The 19,102-nt window shown below is 32.1% G+C and overlaps 2 protein-coding genes across 2 annotated transcripts; both read right to left on the reverse strand.

Moving 5' to 3' along the window:
* Positions 1-4,068: 4,068 nt before the first annotated feature.
* LOC107788628 (protein PLANT CADMIUM RESISTANCE 12-like) lies at positions 4,069-5,931 on the reverse strand. The gene is made up of 3 exons (XM_016610322.2): positions 5,824-5,931; positions 5,070-5,279; positions 4,069-4,287 (listed from the first exon to the last, which is right to left on the reverse strand). Exons 1-3 carry the CDS (start codon positions 5,861-5,863, stop codon positions 4,208-4,210), a joined length of 330 nt encoding a protein of 109 aa, XP_016465808.1. The 5' UTR covers positions 5,864-5,931; the 3' UTR covers positions 4,069-4,207.
* A 2,872-nt stretch (positions 5,932-8,803) lies between these two features.
* LOC107788647 (quillaic acid 3-O-glycosyltransferase CSL1) lies at positions 8,804-17,672 on the reverse strand. Its single transcript, XM_016610342.2, has 8 exons — positions 17,014-17,672; positions 13,410-13,514; positions 12,926-13,045; positions 12,097-12,309; positions 11,646-11,745; positions 11,230-11,411; positions 10,158-10,508; positions 8,804-9,421 (listed from the first exon to the last, which is right to left on the reverse strand). Exons 1-8 carry the CDS (start codon positions 17,596-17,598, stop codon positions 8,876-8,878), a joined length of 2,202 nt encoding a protein of 733 aa, XP_016465828.1. The 5' UTR covers positions 17,599-17,672; the 3' UTR covers positions 8,804-8,875.
* Between the last annotated feature and the right edge of the window lie 1,430 nt (positions 17,673-19,102).

The following is a 19,102-nucleotide window of genomic DNA, read 5'->3' on the forward strand; positions in this document are numbered from 1 at the left end:
TTTTAAAATTTTGCAGCAATGCTTACTGTCACGACCCAATTCACCTTCCGTAAGATGTCGTGACGGTACCTAATCTCTACAACTAGGTAAGCCTAACATTTGTGAAATAAAGAAAATAAAAGCAAAACTTTAACAACTAACTGCAACAGATAATTAAATAACTGATAAAAATACCATTCTGCATGTACAATAACCAACACTCGAGTATACACTGTATTTTCAAAACTCGGAACATCATAAGTCATAAGGTACAGAAGAAACTAGTATCTCTATACACGAGAGTCTAAGAAAAGAAGTACGAAAGGTAAATGACATAGGAGGGAATAGAGGGGGACTCCGAGGTCTGCGGACGCGGCAGATATACCTTCAAGTCTCCAAAATCCCACTGCTCACTGATGACCTGGCTGGTAAGAAGTACCTGGATCTACACACAAAATATGTGCAAAAGAGTAGCATAATACACCACAACTATACCCAATAAGTGCCAAGTCTAACCTCGGTCGAGATAGTGACGAGGTCAGGTCAGGGCCCTACTGGTATATATATAATAAATAAGGCAGAGAAATATTGCAGTGTAATAAAAGACTGGAATTTTAACGAGGAGAAACTACAGAAAGATAACAACATAACACATAGGGACAAACAACAAGGGATCTCCCGAGATACCGTCTCGTAGTCCCAAAAGTAAATATGCAAGGAGATCTCCCGAGGTACCGCCTCGTAGTCTCAAAAGTAAATGTGCAGGGAGATCTCCCGAGGTACCGCCTCGTAGTCTCAAAAGTAAATGTGCAGGGGGGACCTCCCGAGGTACCGCCTCGTAATCCCAAAAGTAAACACATAGCTCAAAACGATAAATACAATAATTTATAGCAAGAATTCTACAGTTAAGATTGATATGCATAAAGGAAAAACATGAAATCAACTAAGCATGCTGCACAAAGTACAAATAAGTATTTAAGACACGTAAACATGCGATATTAGGCTAATATGATAACTACATATGCTCGTATAACTCAATTGAGAAGAAACGGGTTATTATTCGGTGAAAATCGAATTTTACAATAATTAGCCCGTGTACGCACTCGTCACCTCACATACACGACGCTCACATATCACAGAAGTATTACCACAGTACCAAATCCTAAGGGGATTTTCCCCACACAAGGTTAGGCAAGCCACTTACATCGAACCAAACTCAATCAATCAGTAAGAATGCCTTTTCCACGATTTTCCGACTCCGAATGGCCCAAATCTAGCCAAAGCAATTACATACCATAAATATAATTATAAGAAACTAATCTAATTAATGAAATCAAGGCTTAAGCAAGAAATTAGAAAATCGCTCCAAAATGTCGGCCAGGCCCATGTCTCGGAATTGGGTAAAAGTCACAAAATATGCACACTCATTCACTCACGAGTTCACTCGTGCCAAAATTATCCAAATCCGATATCAAAATCCGAATCAAAACTCAAAAACTTAGTTGAAGAACTTTTCAACTTTTTCCCAAATTTCTCAACCAAATTCCTTAATTAAATGTTGAAATCAACTATAGATTAACGGAATATAACCATAAATGAGTTAAGAATCATTACCCAAAAGCTTCCTCTGAAAATCCCTCAAATTATCATCTAAATTCAAGCTCTCAAAGTTCCAAAATAAAAATGGGATAAAATCCTCAAACTTAGCCTTTTTCCGCCCAGCGATCTCGCTTCTGCGAGGGGTTTACCGCTCCTGCGGTTCCACACCTGCGGAAAAACTATCGCAGGTGCGGACTTAACTTAAGTCCTCAAAAATATCTTATGCGATCAAGGACCGCTTCTGCGCGCCTGCTTCTGCGTTCCTTTCACCGCTCCTGCGAGTCCGGTGTTGCGAGACTCTGACCGCTTTTGTGGTCCCAGTTGGGCAGGCCCATAATCGCTTCTGCGGCTCTATGGCAGCTTCTGCGGGGTCGCACCTACGGCCCATAGTGCGCAGGTGCGATTACACCAGGTGCAGTAACTTCAGCCAATCTAACACATTTCCAAATGATCCGTTAACCACCCGAAATCAACCCAAGGCCCTCGAGACCTCAACCAAACATACCAACAGGTCCTAAAACATCATACAAACTTAGTCGAGCCCTCAAATCACATCAAACAATAACAAAAACGCGAATCACACTCCAATTCAAACTTAATGAACTTGAAACTTCAAACTTCTACAACTGATGCCGAAACCTATCAAATCACGTCTGATTAACCCCAAATTTTGCACACAAATCATATTCGACATTACGGACCTACTCCAACTTCCGGAATCGGAATCCGACCCCGATAACAAAAAGTCCACTTCCGGTCAAACTTCCCAAAAATTCAACTTTCGTCATTTCAAGCATAATTTAGCTACAGACCTCCAATTCACAATCCGGACACGCTCAAAGTCCAAAATCACCCAACGGAGCTAACGGAACCGACGAAACTCCATTTCGTTCACCGCTCCTGCGAGTCCGGTGTTGCGAGACTCTGACCGCTTTTGTGGTCCCAGTTGGGCAGGCCCATAATCGCTTCTGCGGCTCTATGGCAGCTTCTGCGGGGTCGCACCTACGGCCCATAGTGCGCAGGTGCGATTACACCAGGTGCAGTAACTTCAGCCAATCTAACACATTTCCAAATGATCCGTTAACCACCCGAAATCAACCCAAGGCCCCCGAGACCTCAACCAAACATACCAACAGGTCCTAAAACATCATACAAACTTAGTCGAGCCCTCAAATCACATCAAACAATAACAAAAACGCGAATCACACTCCAATTCAAACTTAATGAACTTGAAACTTCAAACTTCTACAACTGATGCCGAAACCTATCAAATCACGTCTGATTAACCCCAAATTTTGCACACAAATCATATTCGACATTACGGACCTACTCCAACTTCCGGAATCGGAATCCGACCCCGATAACAAAAAGTCCACTTCCGGTCAAACTTCCCAAAAATTCAACTTTCGTCATTTCAAGCATAATTTAGCTACAGACCTCCAATTCACAATCCGGACACGCTCAAAGTCCAAAATCACCCAACGGAGCTAACGGAACCGACGAAACTCCATTCCGGAGTTGTCTTCACACAGTTTCGACCACGGTCAAAATCCTATTACTTAAGCTTCCGCTTTAGGGATTAAGTGTCCCAAGTCACTCCGAAACCACAAACAAAACCTCCCGGCAAGTCACATAAGCAGAAAAAGATACGGGAAAAGCAGTAAATAGGGGATCGGGGCTATTACTCTCAAAACGACCGCTCGGATCGTTACACTTAAGTTGGTTAAAACTCTTCATTAATTAAGTATATGTAATAAACTTCAATTAATTACCAAAACAAATTAAGTACATTGGAGTAACACAAGAGAAAGTATACTTTCACTGCTCTAGTATAACGTCAATGCAACTTAAGGTTAAACAGAAACGAAAAAAGAGTAACGGCGAGTAGACGAAGAATAGGAACGAGTCGCGGCAGCAAAAACGATTTATAAGCTCAGCAATTAAGATGTATATGTCGCAAACATCAATTGCGATTTATATAAATCGCATTTACAAACTGCAATTTATAAGCCGCATTCGCATACTGCGATTTATAACTCAACTCACTATACTTGTCAAAAAAACGATATCTAAAAATGCATATGATTTTAGGTCGGTTTGATAGTAGATGTCAGGGCTCCGTACTTCTTTGGATGCACACACATCAACTCATAAATACTAACTAAAAGAGTCTAAAAATGCAAAGTCTATTAATTTGATAAATTCTAGAGATTACTTCAAGAATAAATTGATATATGTTTTTTACTCTAGTAATATATAGTCTTTGGTCAATCTTTAACTTCCTGCTCATCCTTTCCTTATCTTCTGAATATATATGTAAGAACAGTTCGATATGCTAAGTATCCCGTATTCACGTAGGATTCGAAGAAGAGTTACTATTCAAGGGGATATGATGTAGGTAGCCTACTATGATACAAGTTTTAGTGACTAATTTTACGGCTCGAACCCGTAACCTATAGATCACACGAAGACAGTTTGTGATTGTCTATATATGTGTCGAAAATTTTATTAAATAAGTAAAAGTAAGTAATTTCAAACTCAGCACATCAAATTAGTTATGGTAAAATTTCAAACTCAAATCTTTAAAATTAACATTCAAATCTATGAATTTTAAATTCTAAACATAGGCCTAACGCATCATCTCCGGTTCAAAGAACGGAGGCACAGTGACCGCTTGGCTTTTCCAATTCTCTACATTTGCTTTCCAACCTGTAACACAATCGTCAATAAATAAAAAAATCTGTTAAAATCAATCGTCTTTGATCCACAATTTTATAATCTATTGGCAAGTGGAGACATAATAAAGAGAAACCAAAAAATTATCCTAAATTTACGCTTAAATGACATTATATTTAAGGAAAAGGGTCAAATTTACCTATTTACCTTTGTTATACTATCGGGCCAAATTTTTTCGGACGGCTAATTGAAAAATAGCCAGCGTTTGCAAAGTCATTAAAAAATAGCCATTATTTTATTGCAACACGGACCGGTCCATCATAATATACTGGAGATTGGTGCACTTGTGTATGAACTTCCAGCATATTATGTTGGAACTCCAACACGCGAAAAGTTCCAGCATAATATACTGGAGATTGGAGTACCTGTGTATGAACTTCTAACATATTATGTTGGACCGGTATATTATACTGGAACTTCAGTATATTATGCTGGAATATTTTCCGGATTTTGAACAGTGTTTGCGTTCAGATTTATCTTTACATGAAAAGTGAATAAATTTCTATTACTTTTGAAATTGTGACTATTTTTTAATTACCACTTGTAAATCTGACTATTTTTGAATTTCCCCGATATTATGACTAAATTTAGTCTTGGAAAATAAAGGGTAAATTCCTTCTTACCTTCTTTCTTTCTTTCTTTCTTTCCCCTTCTATTGTTGTTGTCTTAATACTTTACATTTAAACCTTATTCGGTTTCTTTTTTTGAGATTTTCTATTGTTGGTGTAAAAAATATTTACACGGGTAATTATTACCAATGGTGGGATCAGCTCCATGTAGTTTGAGTTCTCTATGTTCTTGGCAAAGTGCACAAAAACAGCAGCAGGTATGCACAATATTATCTTTACATGCTTCCTTTGGAAAACCTAACAGTTTTCGTAGTCTCGATCTGTAAAGAAATCCATAACCAGGTTGACAGCCGATTGAGCACAGCAAATAGTAGATTGTGGTTGCTGCTATACAAGCTGAAAAATAAAAGAAAAATTAACCAAAATAGTCGCTCATTCTGTCGCCTAAATTAACTAACTATGTATAACAACTAGAAAAAATATTATGTAAAGATCCAAAATTAAATGATATAAAATAAAGAAATTAACATGATTCCGAGAGGATATATTAGTAAAAATATTAAAACAACATGCAAATATTGACGAGGGTCCTATAACGAGAAGCAATGCAGCATATTCTTAGTGTAAGCACTTAGTTTGTCTGTCAAAAAAAATTTGTTTAAGTTATATATATCGTCAGTATAATTTTTTTATACCATCATGTTATTTTTATATGTTGTAGTGGATAACCTGGTTTATTTTCAAACAAATGTCATATTTTAAGGAGGTTTACCTATAAATATTCTTTAAATGACCTAATAGTGTAATTTATTTTTCACACTGACGATTTATATAAGCGTCACTCTCAACTTTATGTTAAATTTCCATGGCCTAAAAACATTGGAGATCACTAACCAATAAGCAAAATTGACAAAGGAATTAAGGAAGATTATAAGCTTACATGTTTCTCCTTTTGATATAATCTCAGCATTCTCCCCCATAGTGATGCACGGAAAAAAACAAGTAGCCACACCTTCAAAGAGTCAAGAAAATTATCAAGATTTTAGCAAATACTAATGTTATATTAAGAGAAAGAAAGTTTAGGTCAAGATTTAATGGCCTAGATCTATGCTACATGTCTTCCCACCTATTCGTATAGCTTAACCAAACCATTGAACATCTACTGCAATTAATAACGAGCTATCTAAAGCCAACTCTATTAAGGATTATTTAAATGAAATCAAAGCGTGTTAGACAATACACTTGTCTCTAGTAAGGACTTCAAATTCCCTTATATTCAAACACAACTTTGGAAAAATAAATTGTATAGCCGCTCTCAAAATAATAGTCGAAAAAATATATATTTTTTGTATATATATATATATATATATATATATATATATATATATATATATATATATATATATTTCTGTATGTTATATACAAATATTATATAAATTTTATACACTTTTTCGGCTATAATTTTTAAATAATTTTTAAAATAATTTTTCGACTATCGAATGTAAATAATTTTTAACGTGGGCTAAAGGTGATAATTGCCCTAAAACTTATTCTATTAATGAAATGATTTGTAATCACCAAAATATCTAAAACTTATTTTAGACTATAAATTTTAAAAATTATTCTTATTTTTAAACTCTGTACCAAATAACACAACATCACATGAGTTGGGTTGAAGGAAATATTTCGTTCTTGAACATAGTCTTCTCCTCGACTTTAATATATCATTAAGTCCAATCAAATAATATCACATAAATTCGGACGAATAGAAAATGTTCAATTCATTCAATGATACCGCCAAGTAGGTAACGGTGCATTAGATGTTGCGATGGCTCTAGAGAAGTAAAGGGTAGGGACAACTAGGGCTAGAAAATGTAGGGTAGGGTTATACGTTTTGAAAATTTTTACTTATATTTGTAGGAAACACAACTAAAATCATCTTCAATCTACTCTTAATGAATGAATAGGGAATAATCTAGCTTACCTTATTGATGATTTGTCTTATTTTGGTTGAATCCGGTTCTTTCGTATCGGGTTCATCTGAACTCAGTACTTTCAGTACGGAGCATAAATTTGTATGTAAAAATTCGCAACAGTTACAACATATCATAAATATGAACTCGTAACTTTAAAAAATAATGAGTCGCAAGGCTAAAAATATTAAAGTTGAAACCATAGAGTTTAAATCATGTATCCGCCTCTGTTGAATAGTATTCACTGATTAGTTTAAATACTTTTGTTATTATTTTCAAATTAAATATAGTCTTTGAATCACCACACTTTGAGATAGGCAGTCTAAACTTGTTTCAGCTACTAGTTAAGGTGAAACTATCCCCTTCCTTCCCTCCAACTCTTGAAACATTTGCATCCAACAAGAAGAGGCGGAGCTAAGTTTTAACTTTAATATTTATATATATTAATAAATTTCTTAATACAAAAATACTGTTTGAGCAAAAGTTATCGGGTTTGACCGAACTAGTCAGACTTCTAGCTTTGCCCCTGCCTCAGAGACCCTTTTAGAGTTTCTTATGTTTTATGCCATCTTTACGGAGTTACAAGTTGTGTCACAATTCAATGTTTCCATTTTGAGACAAAGCAATAACAGATCTTGGAACCCAAGTAGTACTTTCTTTCAAGATCCTTTTTTCGATAACCGTGACATTTAGGCCACCTCAATTAATTCCACGAGACACCTATTTAACTTGCACCAGCGGATCGAAATGGTGGAAGAGCCTTGGCTTATGAGAATGGGAATAAGATAACTAACAATATCAAACATGCAGTAATTCTTGATAATGAGTCAGATGTTCATTGTTTTTTTGAATTTTTTTAATTTTTTTCGAAGTCAGTGTTTGGCCATGAAAATTTCAAATTTCACTTGTAGTTGAATTTTGAAATTTTAAAAAACTCCAAAAAAGATATTTTTCAAAATTTTCACTTTAAATCACTCACAAAAATTTAAAAATAGCTCCAAATTGTATTCATGTCCAAATACAAATCTAATTTTCAAATACCATTTTTACTTGAAATTTTTTTTCACTTTTTCGGAATTTTACAATTCTTATGTCCAAATGCCCGCTAAGTAGTGACCTATTGGAATTTAAAAATACCTGTGTTGAGGTGGTAATCCTAACTCAGGTATTTGAGTAACCTAACTCTGAATTTTGAGCCATTAAGATATCTTACTTTGCAAGAACATCAAACGTATTTGTCCTATAGATATTATATTGCTAATAGTGTAAAAGATTGTTGTCACTATATCGTCCAACCCTTTTATTTATGTAATCATAAATGTATATCGATTAAACGAGATAGAAATGACACGTGTATATATATATATATATATATATATATATATATATGTACACACAAAAAAGATACTAATTATATACGGTTATACACATATTATTACTATAAATTATACGCACATTAAACATCCACCAATTATATTTAGTTTAAACAGTTGGATGAACGATTACATAGGTAAATTCTTCATCTATTTATGCATGGACTTCTCTGGTATGAAATGAGTCATATGTTCATTGCTCGGCCCACAATATGATTAATCCAATATGGTCTACGTTAGCCCTTTTTCTCGCCTCTTATATGCTCTTGACCGGTGGCGGAACTAAGTAGAGTGAAGGAGATTTAACCAAACCTCCTTTGTCTAGAAAATTATACTAGTCAAATAAGATAAAAATATATTTTTTTATTATATGTGAGATGTTGAATTCTATTGGTTCAAGTATTGTAATGAAGGGGATTCAAAAGTTGCTTTATGTCATACATTTAAATCCCAATCTTGACAATTTATTTTTTTAATTCCCTTGTATAAATATCTCCTGACGCAATCTTATAGTGTATAATCTTGTAAAAATAAGCCGTAATAATACTTTCAAGAACACAAGACAGGAGGAAAATTGAGATCAAAATAATTATAGTCCCCATTTTAAGCTAAGTATATCATGATACATCAGCTTCATCCTATCAAGTTACATTACAAAAATAGATCCAAGAAACAAGAGTAAAATACAGAACAGAATAGACAATAAAGCCACTAAAAGTGGAATACTTCCTTTGTCTTTCCTAAATATCATCCCTTCAATTATAGGATAATTCACCATCAAGATGAAAAATGAAAGGAAAACTTGGCCAAACAAATCACTCAATCTGCCTTCAAAAATCACTTTTGCACTTCCCAAGACAAATGAAACCATGTTCAATATGACCAATGTAACCAAAGGAACAATTAGCATTTTAGATGCTTGAAAATCATAGATTCCCATTTGGTATCTCTTCAATTGTTCATTATCAACAACTTTATTTGTGGGCAAGAAACTTGCTTTTCTAAAGCCAAACAATTTCAAGATTGCATCCAAACTTCCATAGAAATAAGCTGTTATTGACTTTATCATCCATACTCTACATTCATTCCACCATGTTCTCATTGTTCCTCCAGTGTGGACAACATCCCATAAGTATTTGGTAAGTGTTGACAAGAAAAGAAAAGAATATACAATAAACCATGGACTTGAGACCTGTGAAAATTGATACAGTTTCAATCAGAGTCTATCTTTAAGAGTTAAAGTCTTGGGTAATTAAAGTTTATATTCCCTCCATTTCATTTTATATGACGGTGATTGACCGAAATGCTCAAAGTTAAAGAAAAACAAAGATTTGTGTTACATTCCAAAAGAACCTTAGAACTTGTGGTTTGGAGCATTCATGGCATAACATTAATAAAGAGCAGTCCGGTGCACTAAGCTTCCGCTATGCGCAGAATTCGGGGAAGGGCGAGACCACAAGGGTCTATTGTACGCAGTCTTACCCTGCATTTCTGCAAGAGGTTATTTCCACGGCTCGAACCCGTGACCTCCTGGTCACATGGCAGCAACTTTACCAGTTACACCAAGGTTCTCCTTCTTACCATAACATTAATATGGCTATAAAAAGCATGTTAGTCAAAATAGAAAGTTTACAGTTATAGAGTGCTCAATGTAGAAAAATGTAATTCCTTTTAAACAAGACTAACAAATAAAGAATAATTAACTTAAATAGCCGCTCACCCGGCTGCTTAAACTAAAATAACCGACTGATGTATAATATATATATATAATCCAGGTATAACATATATACAATTGTGTATAATTAGTGAATAATCTATGTATATCGGCAAGAAAAAGCAAATAGCGAATCCAACCGACTATTTTGTGTTATGATTCGAAAAATAAAGAATACCATATAAGATGAAATAGTGGGAGTATTATATTTTACCTTAGGGTAAATGGGAATGCCATTTAGGAGACAAAGCTGAGGAATGATAGCTAAAAACCAAGCTGGTAAGCAGTAGAGAGGCTGAGATGCAAGGTAAGCATAACACATGCATTCAAGAAGAGGCATTCTTGAGATCAAGCCATAAATTAGAGGGCAAAATCTTGAGAATAAAACTTCAATTAGTCCAGAACTCCATCTTGTGCCTTGAACTAATGTGTCATTCAAATTTGTTGTTGCACTGCCTAAAAATGCTGGCCTTGTAGGGTTATAAAAGACAGATCTCCAGCCTTTACAATGCAAAATAAAACCTGTGAAGTAGTCTTCCACCACTGAATGGTACAAGAATCCTATCTATATAATGAAGCCAATATTCAAAGTTAGCACAAATATGATAGAACAAATTAAGAATTAGGATATACTAGATGAGGCAAATTAAAATGAAAAATTAATCTAAATAGCCGCCCGCCCAACCGCTTAAATCAAAAATAACTGACAGATGTATAATATATGTATAATCCATGTATGGCTATGTATAATCAGTGTATAATCTATGTATATCGGCTAGAAAAGTAAACAGTGAACTCAACCGGCTATTTATATAAAGATCCCAATGAAAATCAATCTATTTTTTTAGTAATTCGCTTAACCTGCCCAAGTTTAAACATATTGGATTGTAACTAGTTTGTTGACTTGACCCAACGGGTTGAACTCAAAATGACCCAACATATTATCGGGTCAAAATAATGTAACACAATGTGTCAAAATGCAACTCAAACCCAAAATAAAAATCAAACTTGGAAGATTGAATTATGAAGAACTTAAACTAATAATTTAAGAAAAATACATTAGCTTTCACATTCTTTTTTCAATAAGAAAATAAAAAAAGCAAGAGACTAGGCTATTTATCGATTTAACCTATTTTGAGCCCAAACAAACTTTGAACGAGTTGAATCATAACCTATTTATCGCTTTAACCTATATTGACCCGCCCAAGTTAAAATCACTACCTATTTGCAACCTCTAATTAGTTATATTTACTTGGTTTTCAGCATTAATGTGATTATTGACTTGCCTGGTTTCCCCATTGTGAATCCTGCTCATAGGTGCAAGAGGCTAAAACTTTTGCTTCTTGGATCTTATTGTCAGCAAATTCCTTGATGTCAGTGTCATTTTGCTTGTGATTAGTGCTTGTAAGAGTATTTAGGAACTCATTTGAGGATCCAAAACACTTCTTCAGCTCACTAATATCCATGTCTGATTATAAAGTTAAAGAATTATGATTAGTGCATACTGCAGAGCTATGTTGCACGGACTCTTCAACGATGTTGCCAAATCCGTGTCAGGTCCTCCAAAATACACTACTTTGAAGAATCTGACACGCACCCGACAATAATTTTTAGAAAGTCTGAGCAACATAATTGTAGAGCATATAAGAGAAATTTTTGTTAAGGGAAAAAAGGCCAAATGTTTTCTATAATTGAGCAATACCTTTGTGTATACCAGTCCCATATAGAGCCTTTCTCTTCATATAGAAGCATGTACCAGACAAAATAGGTCCTATAAGCCCATCCATCCCTGGCCACTTGACCTAATAATAACATCAAAACCTCAGTTATACACAAGTTTTTGTCGGCAAAAAGTTACTCGCACCAGATGTTTGTATCAACTCAATAAATACACGACATGCGTCTTCACAAATATGGTTTATCATTAAACTATAGTAATTAATACATATTCGCGCCTTAATTTATCACTTAACCATGATAAATTTGTATGATTTGATACGAACACCCAAATATATGAGCAAATATTTACCTGCTTTACTTGTCTATATAGACATATAGAAGCAGATATCTCGTGGAATTAATCGAGTATGCATGAACTAGCCTGGACATCGCGGTTATAAAAGAAAATAAACGTATGGATATGAAAATCTTACCGCAAAAACTGCTCTCAAGGCAGAATCATAAATATCATTCTTGCTAATGTTGTGAAATCTTTGAGGAAACTGAACAAATGCAAGTGAGGGAGAAATTTTGGGATCAAGGTGGAAACACATTGCTTGGCGAGCTGAAGAAGGATCATTTGAGTGCATATCACAATCCAAAATTAATATGTAAGGAGAATTGCTTATGATTCCAGATATTCTAAGCTGCAAAAATATCATTAATTACTCAGTCACATTTAACAAAATAAAAAGAATAATAGTAAAATAAAACGAGTTAATATTGGGGAAAAAAATGTAATATTTCCGTTTTATCTTATGCGTCTTAGTTTGACAGAGCACGGCATTTAAGAATATACTCACTCCATCCCAAATTAGTTGTCATGTTTACTTTCTCGAGAGTCAAACTATGTGAACTTTGACAAATAATTTAAAATGTATGTTTTCATCATAATGACTTGAGAAAAATTATAATTTGTCATATTTTACGCGTAATTTTTAAATATTTAAATTTTAATTGTAAAATATTGAGTTGATCCAATCCAATTTAGTTTCGAAGATTAGTCAAATGACTCTCGAGAGGTGAAATATAGCAACTAATTTGGGATGCTATAAGGAGTAGAGAAGATTCTAGAATCTTGTGATCTTAAACATGTCATATCATTCTACAAGCGAATGTCATAAAGGGTAAAATAAAAATATTTATTTTATAAGGTTATTGAATATAAAAAGTTATACATATAGAGAGAGACTAAAAATAAATGTAAGACGCATAAATTAAAATGGAGGGAGTAGCTATTTATGGAAAGATAAAAGAGAGTACCAGAACATTGAGGGCTCCTGCTTTGAAATGGTGAGGATGAGCAGAATTTTTCTCCCTTGAAACATACACAAGCAAAGGTATTTTAACTTTGCTACTATTTTTACCTGTCTGGCCTATTATCTGCAAGAAATTAAAACAGGCAAATTTGTGTTAATAAAAATTAAAAGAAAAAACTTGATATTAATTCCACATCCAACAATTTGATTTCGTATAATACAACCTTGTACTATATATATTGGATTCTATATAAAAAATTATAAAAAAGAGAACAAAAACTTAAATTACATATGCAAAATTAGAAAATAGTATTACTAGTAATTGATGTATCATATCAAGTAAGTTTTACTCATTTTAAAGCTAGAGATTTGGTATATAACATATCAATTGTATACCCCAAAAGTATATAACCTACATAATTATTATATTTTCAAGAAATTATTTTTGGTCGTTAATTTTCCGTTAATTTTCACTAAAAGAATTGTACCTCAATAACGGTATTATGGTTTGAACCAAAATGGAATATCGTATCCTCTGTCCCTCCATTTTCTTGAGCTTTCCTCAATCGCTCCTTGAAATCCTCGTACTCTTTCTGCGTATTTAGACCATAACATCAAATTATATAAATCTAACTTGCAGAACTTTTTCTTTATAATAATATATTTTAAAAAAACTAGCTCCTTCAAATTTTTAAGAAAATAATATCGCAAATAAAGAGATTGATAGAAGTAATTCTACAAAATAGATAAAGAGAACAAATAAAATTCTTAAATAAATCAATGAAACGAAAATTGATAAAATAAAAAATGCGCAGTTTAAAATCCATTCAAATGAAGTAAAATTGATCTTTGGGTGAGTGGATATAAATAATCTATCTCCAAATTCTGTGTTCTTTTCCAACATGTTACTAAATTGATTCCTATAAAATTTCCAATTTTAGTAAATTCCAAATTAAAGGTCAAAATTTTACTACTTTACTTTCCCGATAAACATATTATTGTCAAAAGGTAACGATAAGCAAAATTAAATCCCTACTATTTTAATGAGTCACTTAGCATAAAAAGAAGTAATATTATATTATTTATATTCATTGGAGTGTCAATATGCACAAGGGCATTTCCCACCTTTACCCCAATTTTGGTCCCCAAAATGGGGATTTCCCCTCCAACCATTCCCCAATTTTTCCCCAAAAGAGAATATTTCATTTTATATTCTTCTCTCTCTTTTATATTATATTATTATCTTTTATTTTTATTTTATTTTTTAATTTTCATTAAACAAATTCCATCTTTTATTTTCATTAATTTGTAATTTCCATTAAAACGATTCCATAAAATTTTAAATAATATAATTTGTAAGAAATTATTACAGATTAACTAATAATTCAAATAAAAGTGATATCATTGTGATACAAGATTAATTAAATACATATTACATAACGATAAAATTCATTCGAAATACTACATAAATATTGAACTTCAACCTCTAGTATTATCCCATAAATGATCTATTAATGCCACATTCACTCAGTACTATAATAATTTTGCTGTACCTAAAAACGACATGTCTTGCTACTAAATTATTATGTTATTTAACGTAATTTTAATTTTAATGTATTTTAATTTAATGTATTTTCAATTTTAATGTATTTCTAATTTTAATATATTTTCAATTTTAATGCATTTCAATTTTAGCAACATCAAATATTTTATATTTGCACCTTTCATTTTTTGTGATGGTTATATCTTTTTCATACAATTATAACTCATAATAAAATTAACTACCAATTTTACATATAAAAAAAATAGATGCGCGATAGTTAATTTTTTAAATTATACGTCAAAGTTAAGATTAAAAATTAATTAGGTAAATATATTATACAAACATAATTAAGTATATATAAAAAGATAAATTAAAAGATTAAATAATAAAAATAATAATATTTTTTTGATTTTGCACTGGGTGTCCGAGTCTCTTTGAGCCCCGACTAATCCCGGGGGTGCACAGGCCCTCGGCAAGGAGTTTCCCGTAAGTGCACCACGATTAATTCTTTCCCCAAAAGAGAATATTCTTTTTTATATTCTTCTCTTTCTTCAATATTATATTATTATCTTTCATTTCAATTTTATTTTTTAATTTTCATTAAACAAATTCCATCTTTTATTTTCATTAATTTGTAATTTCCATTAAAACAATTCCATAAAATTTTAAATAATATAATTTGTAAGCAATTATTATAGATTAACTAATAATTCAAATAAAAGTGAAATCATTGTGATACAAGATTAATTAAATACATATTACATAACGATAAAATTCATTCGAAATACTACATAAATATTCAACTTCAACCTCTACTATTCTCCCATAAATGATCTATTAATGCATTACGAAGTGCAAAATGGGTATCTTCGTCCTCAATTCTTCTATGTCGAGCTAAAAAATTTTGAAATCTTTGTCCTTAATTCTTCTTTTTCATACAATTATAACTCATAATAAAATTAACTACCAATTTTACATAAAAAAAATAAATAGATGCAAGATAATTAATTTTTCAAAATTATATATCAAAGTTAAGATGAAAAATTAATTAGGTAAATATATTATATAAACATAATTAAGTATATATAAAAAGATAAATTAAAAAATTAAATAATAAAAATAATAATATTTTAATGGGGAATAGTAAATGTGGAGATGAATAGTGTGTCCCCAAATTTGGGGAGACACTATTCACTTCTCATTCTGGGGACAAATATGGGGAAGGGTTGGAGTGAAATTTTCCCATTTTTATCCCCAAAAATGGGAAAATCCCCATTTTGGGGACAATGTTGGAGTTGCTCTATCTCCTCTAAAAATTTACAATCCATTTGGATTATCATATGCAACTCAAATTACCCCCTTAAAACACTTGTCAAAACATAGAGAGAAAAATTTAAGATTTTTAGCTTTGATTTGATTTGATTTTTTTTTTTTTTGTCTCCCATCCGTTGTCCAGTACCCCTATTGGAACTCGACTAAATTCGGATTCGCATCAAGAAATCTCATATGGGAGGATAAAGTACTCCCGGACAAAAATAGCTCTATACACTAGGATCAAACCTGAGACTTGTGGCTAAGGATGAAGAACTATTTATCGCTCTAACATAACCCTTTTGGTCGCTTTGGTTTGTTGAATATAGTACTTCATATCACTCCACAAAAATGAAAGAATATTGTACCCAAAAATAAAATGAAAAAATATTAGTACGATTTATCATGTCTAGGGATTCTGTTCCTTGTTTTGAGTATTTTATTTTGCATTACCTTTTCATTGTCCCTTTAATTATACAAATGGGACCATAAATTCACATGTTTAACTAATAAAAGTGTCTCCCCTAACTTATATCTGTTACATGAGATATAAAATAAAATTTCTTTCTTGTCAGTTATCTAAAATTAGTGGTAGATATTTTATAAGTACATATTTTGCAGAAAAGTGTTTACGCACAGTGCCTCACACAGAGTTAAAATAATTGTTGATTATCGCACCGGAATCTTTTCACATTACCAATAAATTTTAATTTGTGATAGTAGGTTAGTTATTATTGCTTATTGGATTACTAGTTAATACTCTCTTATGTAATTTTATCCTAATTTATGTGACATAGTTACTTTTTTGTCAGTTAAAAAAATAACATATTTTTATATTTAAAAGTAATTTTACTTTAAATTCGAATTTACCCTAAGTACTTGTTTTGGCTTATTTTAAATCATAAGTTTAAAAAAATATTGGTTTGAATTAAACATTCCACATGAAATAGAATAGAGGAAGTACTACTCAAAAATTTTACCAATAATTACTTAATAATATGACTTGATATCGTGCAAAATTTTAAAAAAGGAACAGCATGGTGTATAAAGCATACTGCAATCACACAGGATGCAGGAAAGGATTGGGATGTAGACAGTCTACGCTAATGCAAACATTAGTGGTTGTTTCCACGACTCGAATTCGTAATCATTACAGGAAACTTTTTACCGTTACTCCAAGACTATCCGTTAATGCATAAAACTTAAATTCACAAATTAATGACGGATTAAGGTAATACCTGAATATTTTCTCTTTCTTGAAAGAATTCCTTGCTGCTATTAATCTCATCAACTCCTTGAAAATATGCCTCAGGGCAAGTCTTCTTTATCTCAAATTTCCTACAAAAAGGAACCCAAAACTCTGCAAATTTCCATGTTTCATTAATAGCATAAAGTGTCAAATTAGAACTGCCATCATCAGAAAGATACACTGACAATTTTTCAGTAGGATAATCAAGTGCTAAAACCGATAAAATAGTGTTCATAACACTTAACGGCGGCTCCTTTTTAGGATCCGCCGTGCAGACGAAAACGTCAATCGCCGGAAGTTCATCTTCCGGCGGGAGTCGTTCTGGAAAGACAGAACGACTAACTGGGGCCCATATATAAGCCGAGTTTAGGAGCCAGAGAAAAGAGAGAATTAATTCGGAAGTGAAAATTAGGAGCCAATAAGGGAAAAAGGAAAGTGGTATTGTATTGAGATTAATTATGAGTCTATAGTAGAACATGGATAGTATAAAAATTGAGTGAATTAAAGTGTGTGTTATGTGGATTATGGCTGAATATTTGTGGACTTTGCACTCTTGCAAAGGAAGAGTTTCCATTTTGGTTTAAAGTTTGCTCTGGCTTTATTGAAGGTGTTGAAAATGAAGAAGATAGTCTAAAGCAGATTCCATTCAGTTTTTTTTCTCCTATATAAGAAATGCCTAACGTGCTTAAACATTTATATTTTTGACCTTGCTTTTCAGTATTATTACGTTTATTGCCATCGAAGAATTTGGTAAATAAAGGGAACTTTGTATACATTTTCAAAGCCCACTTTGTCGGTTCATAGTTCGGTTTGGGTCGGTTGTTCAAACCAAATAAAATATGTTAATTTTTTAAATATTTGAACCAAATCAAATTAAGTAAATCAATTTTTCAAATATTTGAACCAAATCAAACTAATTAAGTCAGTTTTTCAAATATTTGAATCAAACCAAATCAATTAAGTCAGTTTTTTATCGATTTGGTTTTTCGATTTTTTCGGTTATTCATCTGATTTTTTTCTTAAATATGAGACATACACTACCAAATGCATATTCTGGCGACTACATTTTTAACATAACACTATCAAATCAATTGTTCTTTGAGAAATCTATCATTTACCAAGATATATTGATGATAATTGAATCAAATAATGATAAATAGTTAAATTACTCAATTAAAAATTAATTATTTTTAACATGAAATAAATAATTGTACTTAGCAAAAGAAAACTATCGATCAAACTAGAATGTAAAGGCAAGAATTAGATTATTTTAGTAGCATATTTTTAACTAAAGTAAATTACAAATGACACATGCATAGGAGTACATTAGCTAGCACTTATTTTGGAGTATGTATTATATCATCAAAAGAATTATTGTTCCATCCTAAGAAAATGATGGAAAATTATGAATTTTTAAAGGACCTTATTAATGCAGATTCAGTTATAATTTTCTTTTTTTTATAGTACTCTAAAAAAAATTCAAAATAAGTAAAGACTCGATGCTTGATTTATAGTAGGGCAAAATATAGAATTTGCCGATTAGGACGAAACAAATTTGATCCGCCTCCAAAGTACATAAAATATGTGTATTATAATGTATATTTTTTTGTAAAGAAAGAAGATTGACAACTTTCCAGCTAGAGACAAATAATTTTCCAATATATATATAATCAGAATGTACAATAGATATTGTAAAATTATTCTATTTGGCTAAAGTGCCTACTTAATTATGAAACATTTGCTATTTCATGAAGAAATAGCTTTTGTTTTATAAAATTTGAAAACAAAACATCAAAATACAATTTAAACTATTTTACTATTGAGAAAGTAAATAAAGTCCTATAGAAAAAATTATTAATTTCTTTAACTCGTAGTTAGGTAATGTAGACATATAATTTTTTACTCTCTCTAAAATTTTATGCCAATTATTTATTTTAGGCCTAATATGGCTATTTTGGCTAAAGGAAACCAAATGAAATGCGGACCTCACCTTATCTATCCGTAGGAAACTCCTACTCACTGATTTCTTTCGGGGTGGGACCACACATTTTGAATATAACGCAATACAGGACAATTGG

Source organism: Nicotiana tabacum, chromosome 14 (assembly GCF_000715075.1).
Source record: "Nicotiana tabacum cultivar K326 chromosome 14, ASM71507v2, whole genome shotgun sequence".
In the NCBI taxonomy this organism is placed as follows: Eukaryota; Viridiplantae; Streptophyta; class Magnoliopsida; order Solanales; family Solanaceae; genus Nicotiana; species Nicotiana tabacum.

Coding starts and splice junctions, on each gene's coding strand:
- LOC107788628 (XM_016610322.2), bottom strand. CDS start 5,863: ATGGGGGAGAATGCTGAGATTATATCAAAAGGAGAAACAT. Junction 5,280..5,823: donor TATATCAAAAGGAGAAACAT/GTAAGCTTATAA, acceptor TTTATTTTTCAG/CTTGTATAGCAGCAACCACA. Junction 4,288..5,069: donor TGGAGCTGATCCCACCATTG/GTAATAATTACC, acceptor ATTGTGTTACAG/GTTGGAAAGCAAATGTAGAG.
- LOC107788647 (XM_016610342.2), bottom strand. CDS start 17,598: ATGGAAACTCTTCCTTTGCAAGAGTGCAAAGTCCACAAATATTCAGCC. Junction 12,310..12,925: donor CAGGAGCCCTCAATGTTCTG/GTACTCTCTTTT, acceptor ATATTTTTGCAG/CTTAGAATATCTGGAATCAT. Junction 11,746..12,096: donor CCTTGAGAGCAGTTTTTGCG/GTAAGATTTTCA, acceptor TGTTATTATTAG/GTCAAGTGGCCAGGGATGGA.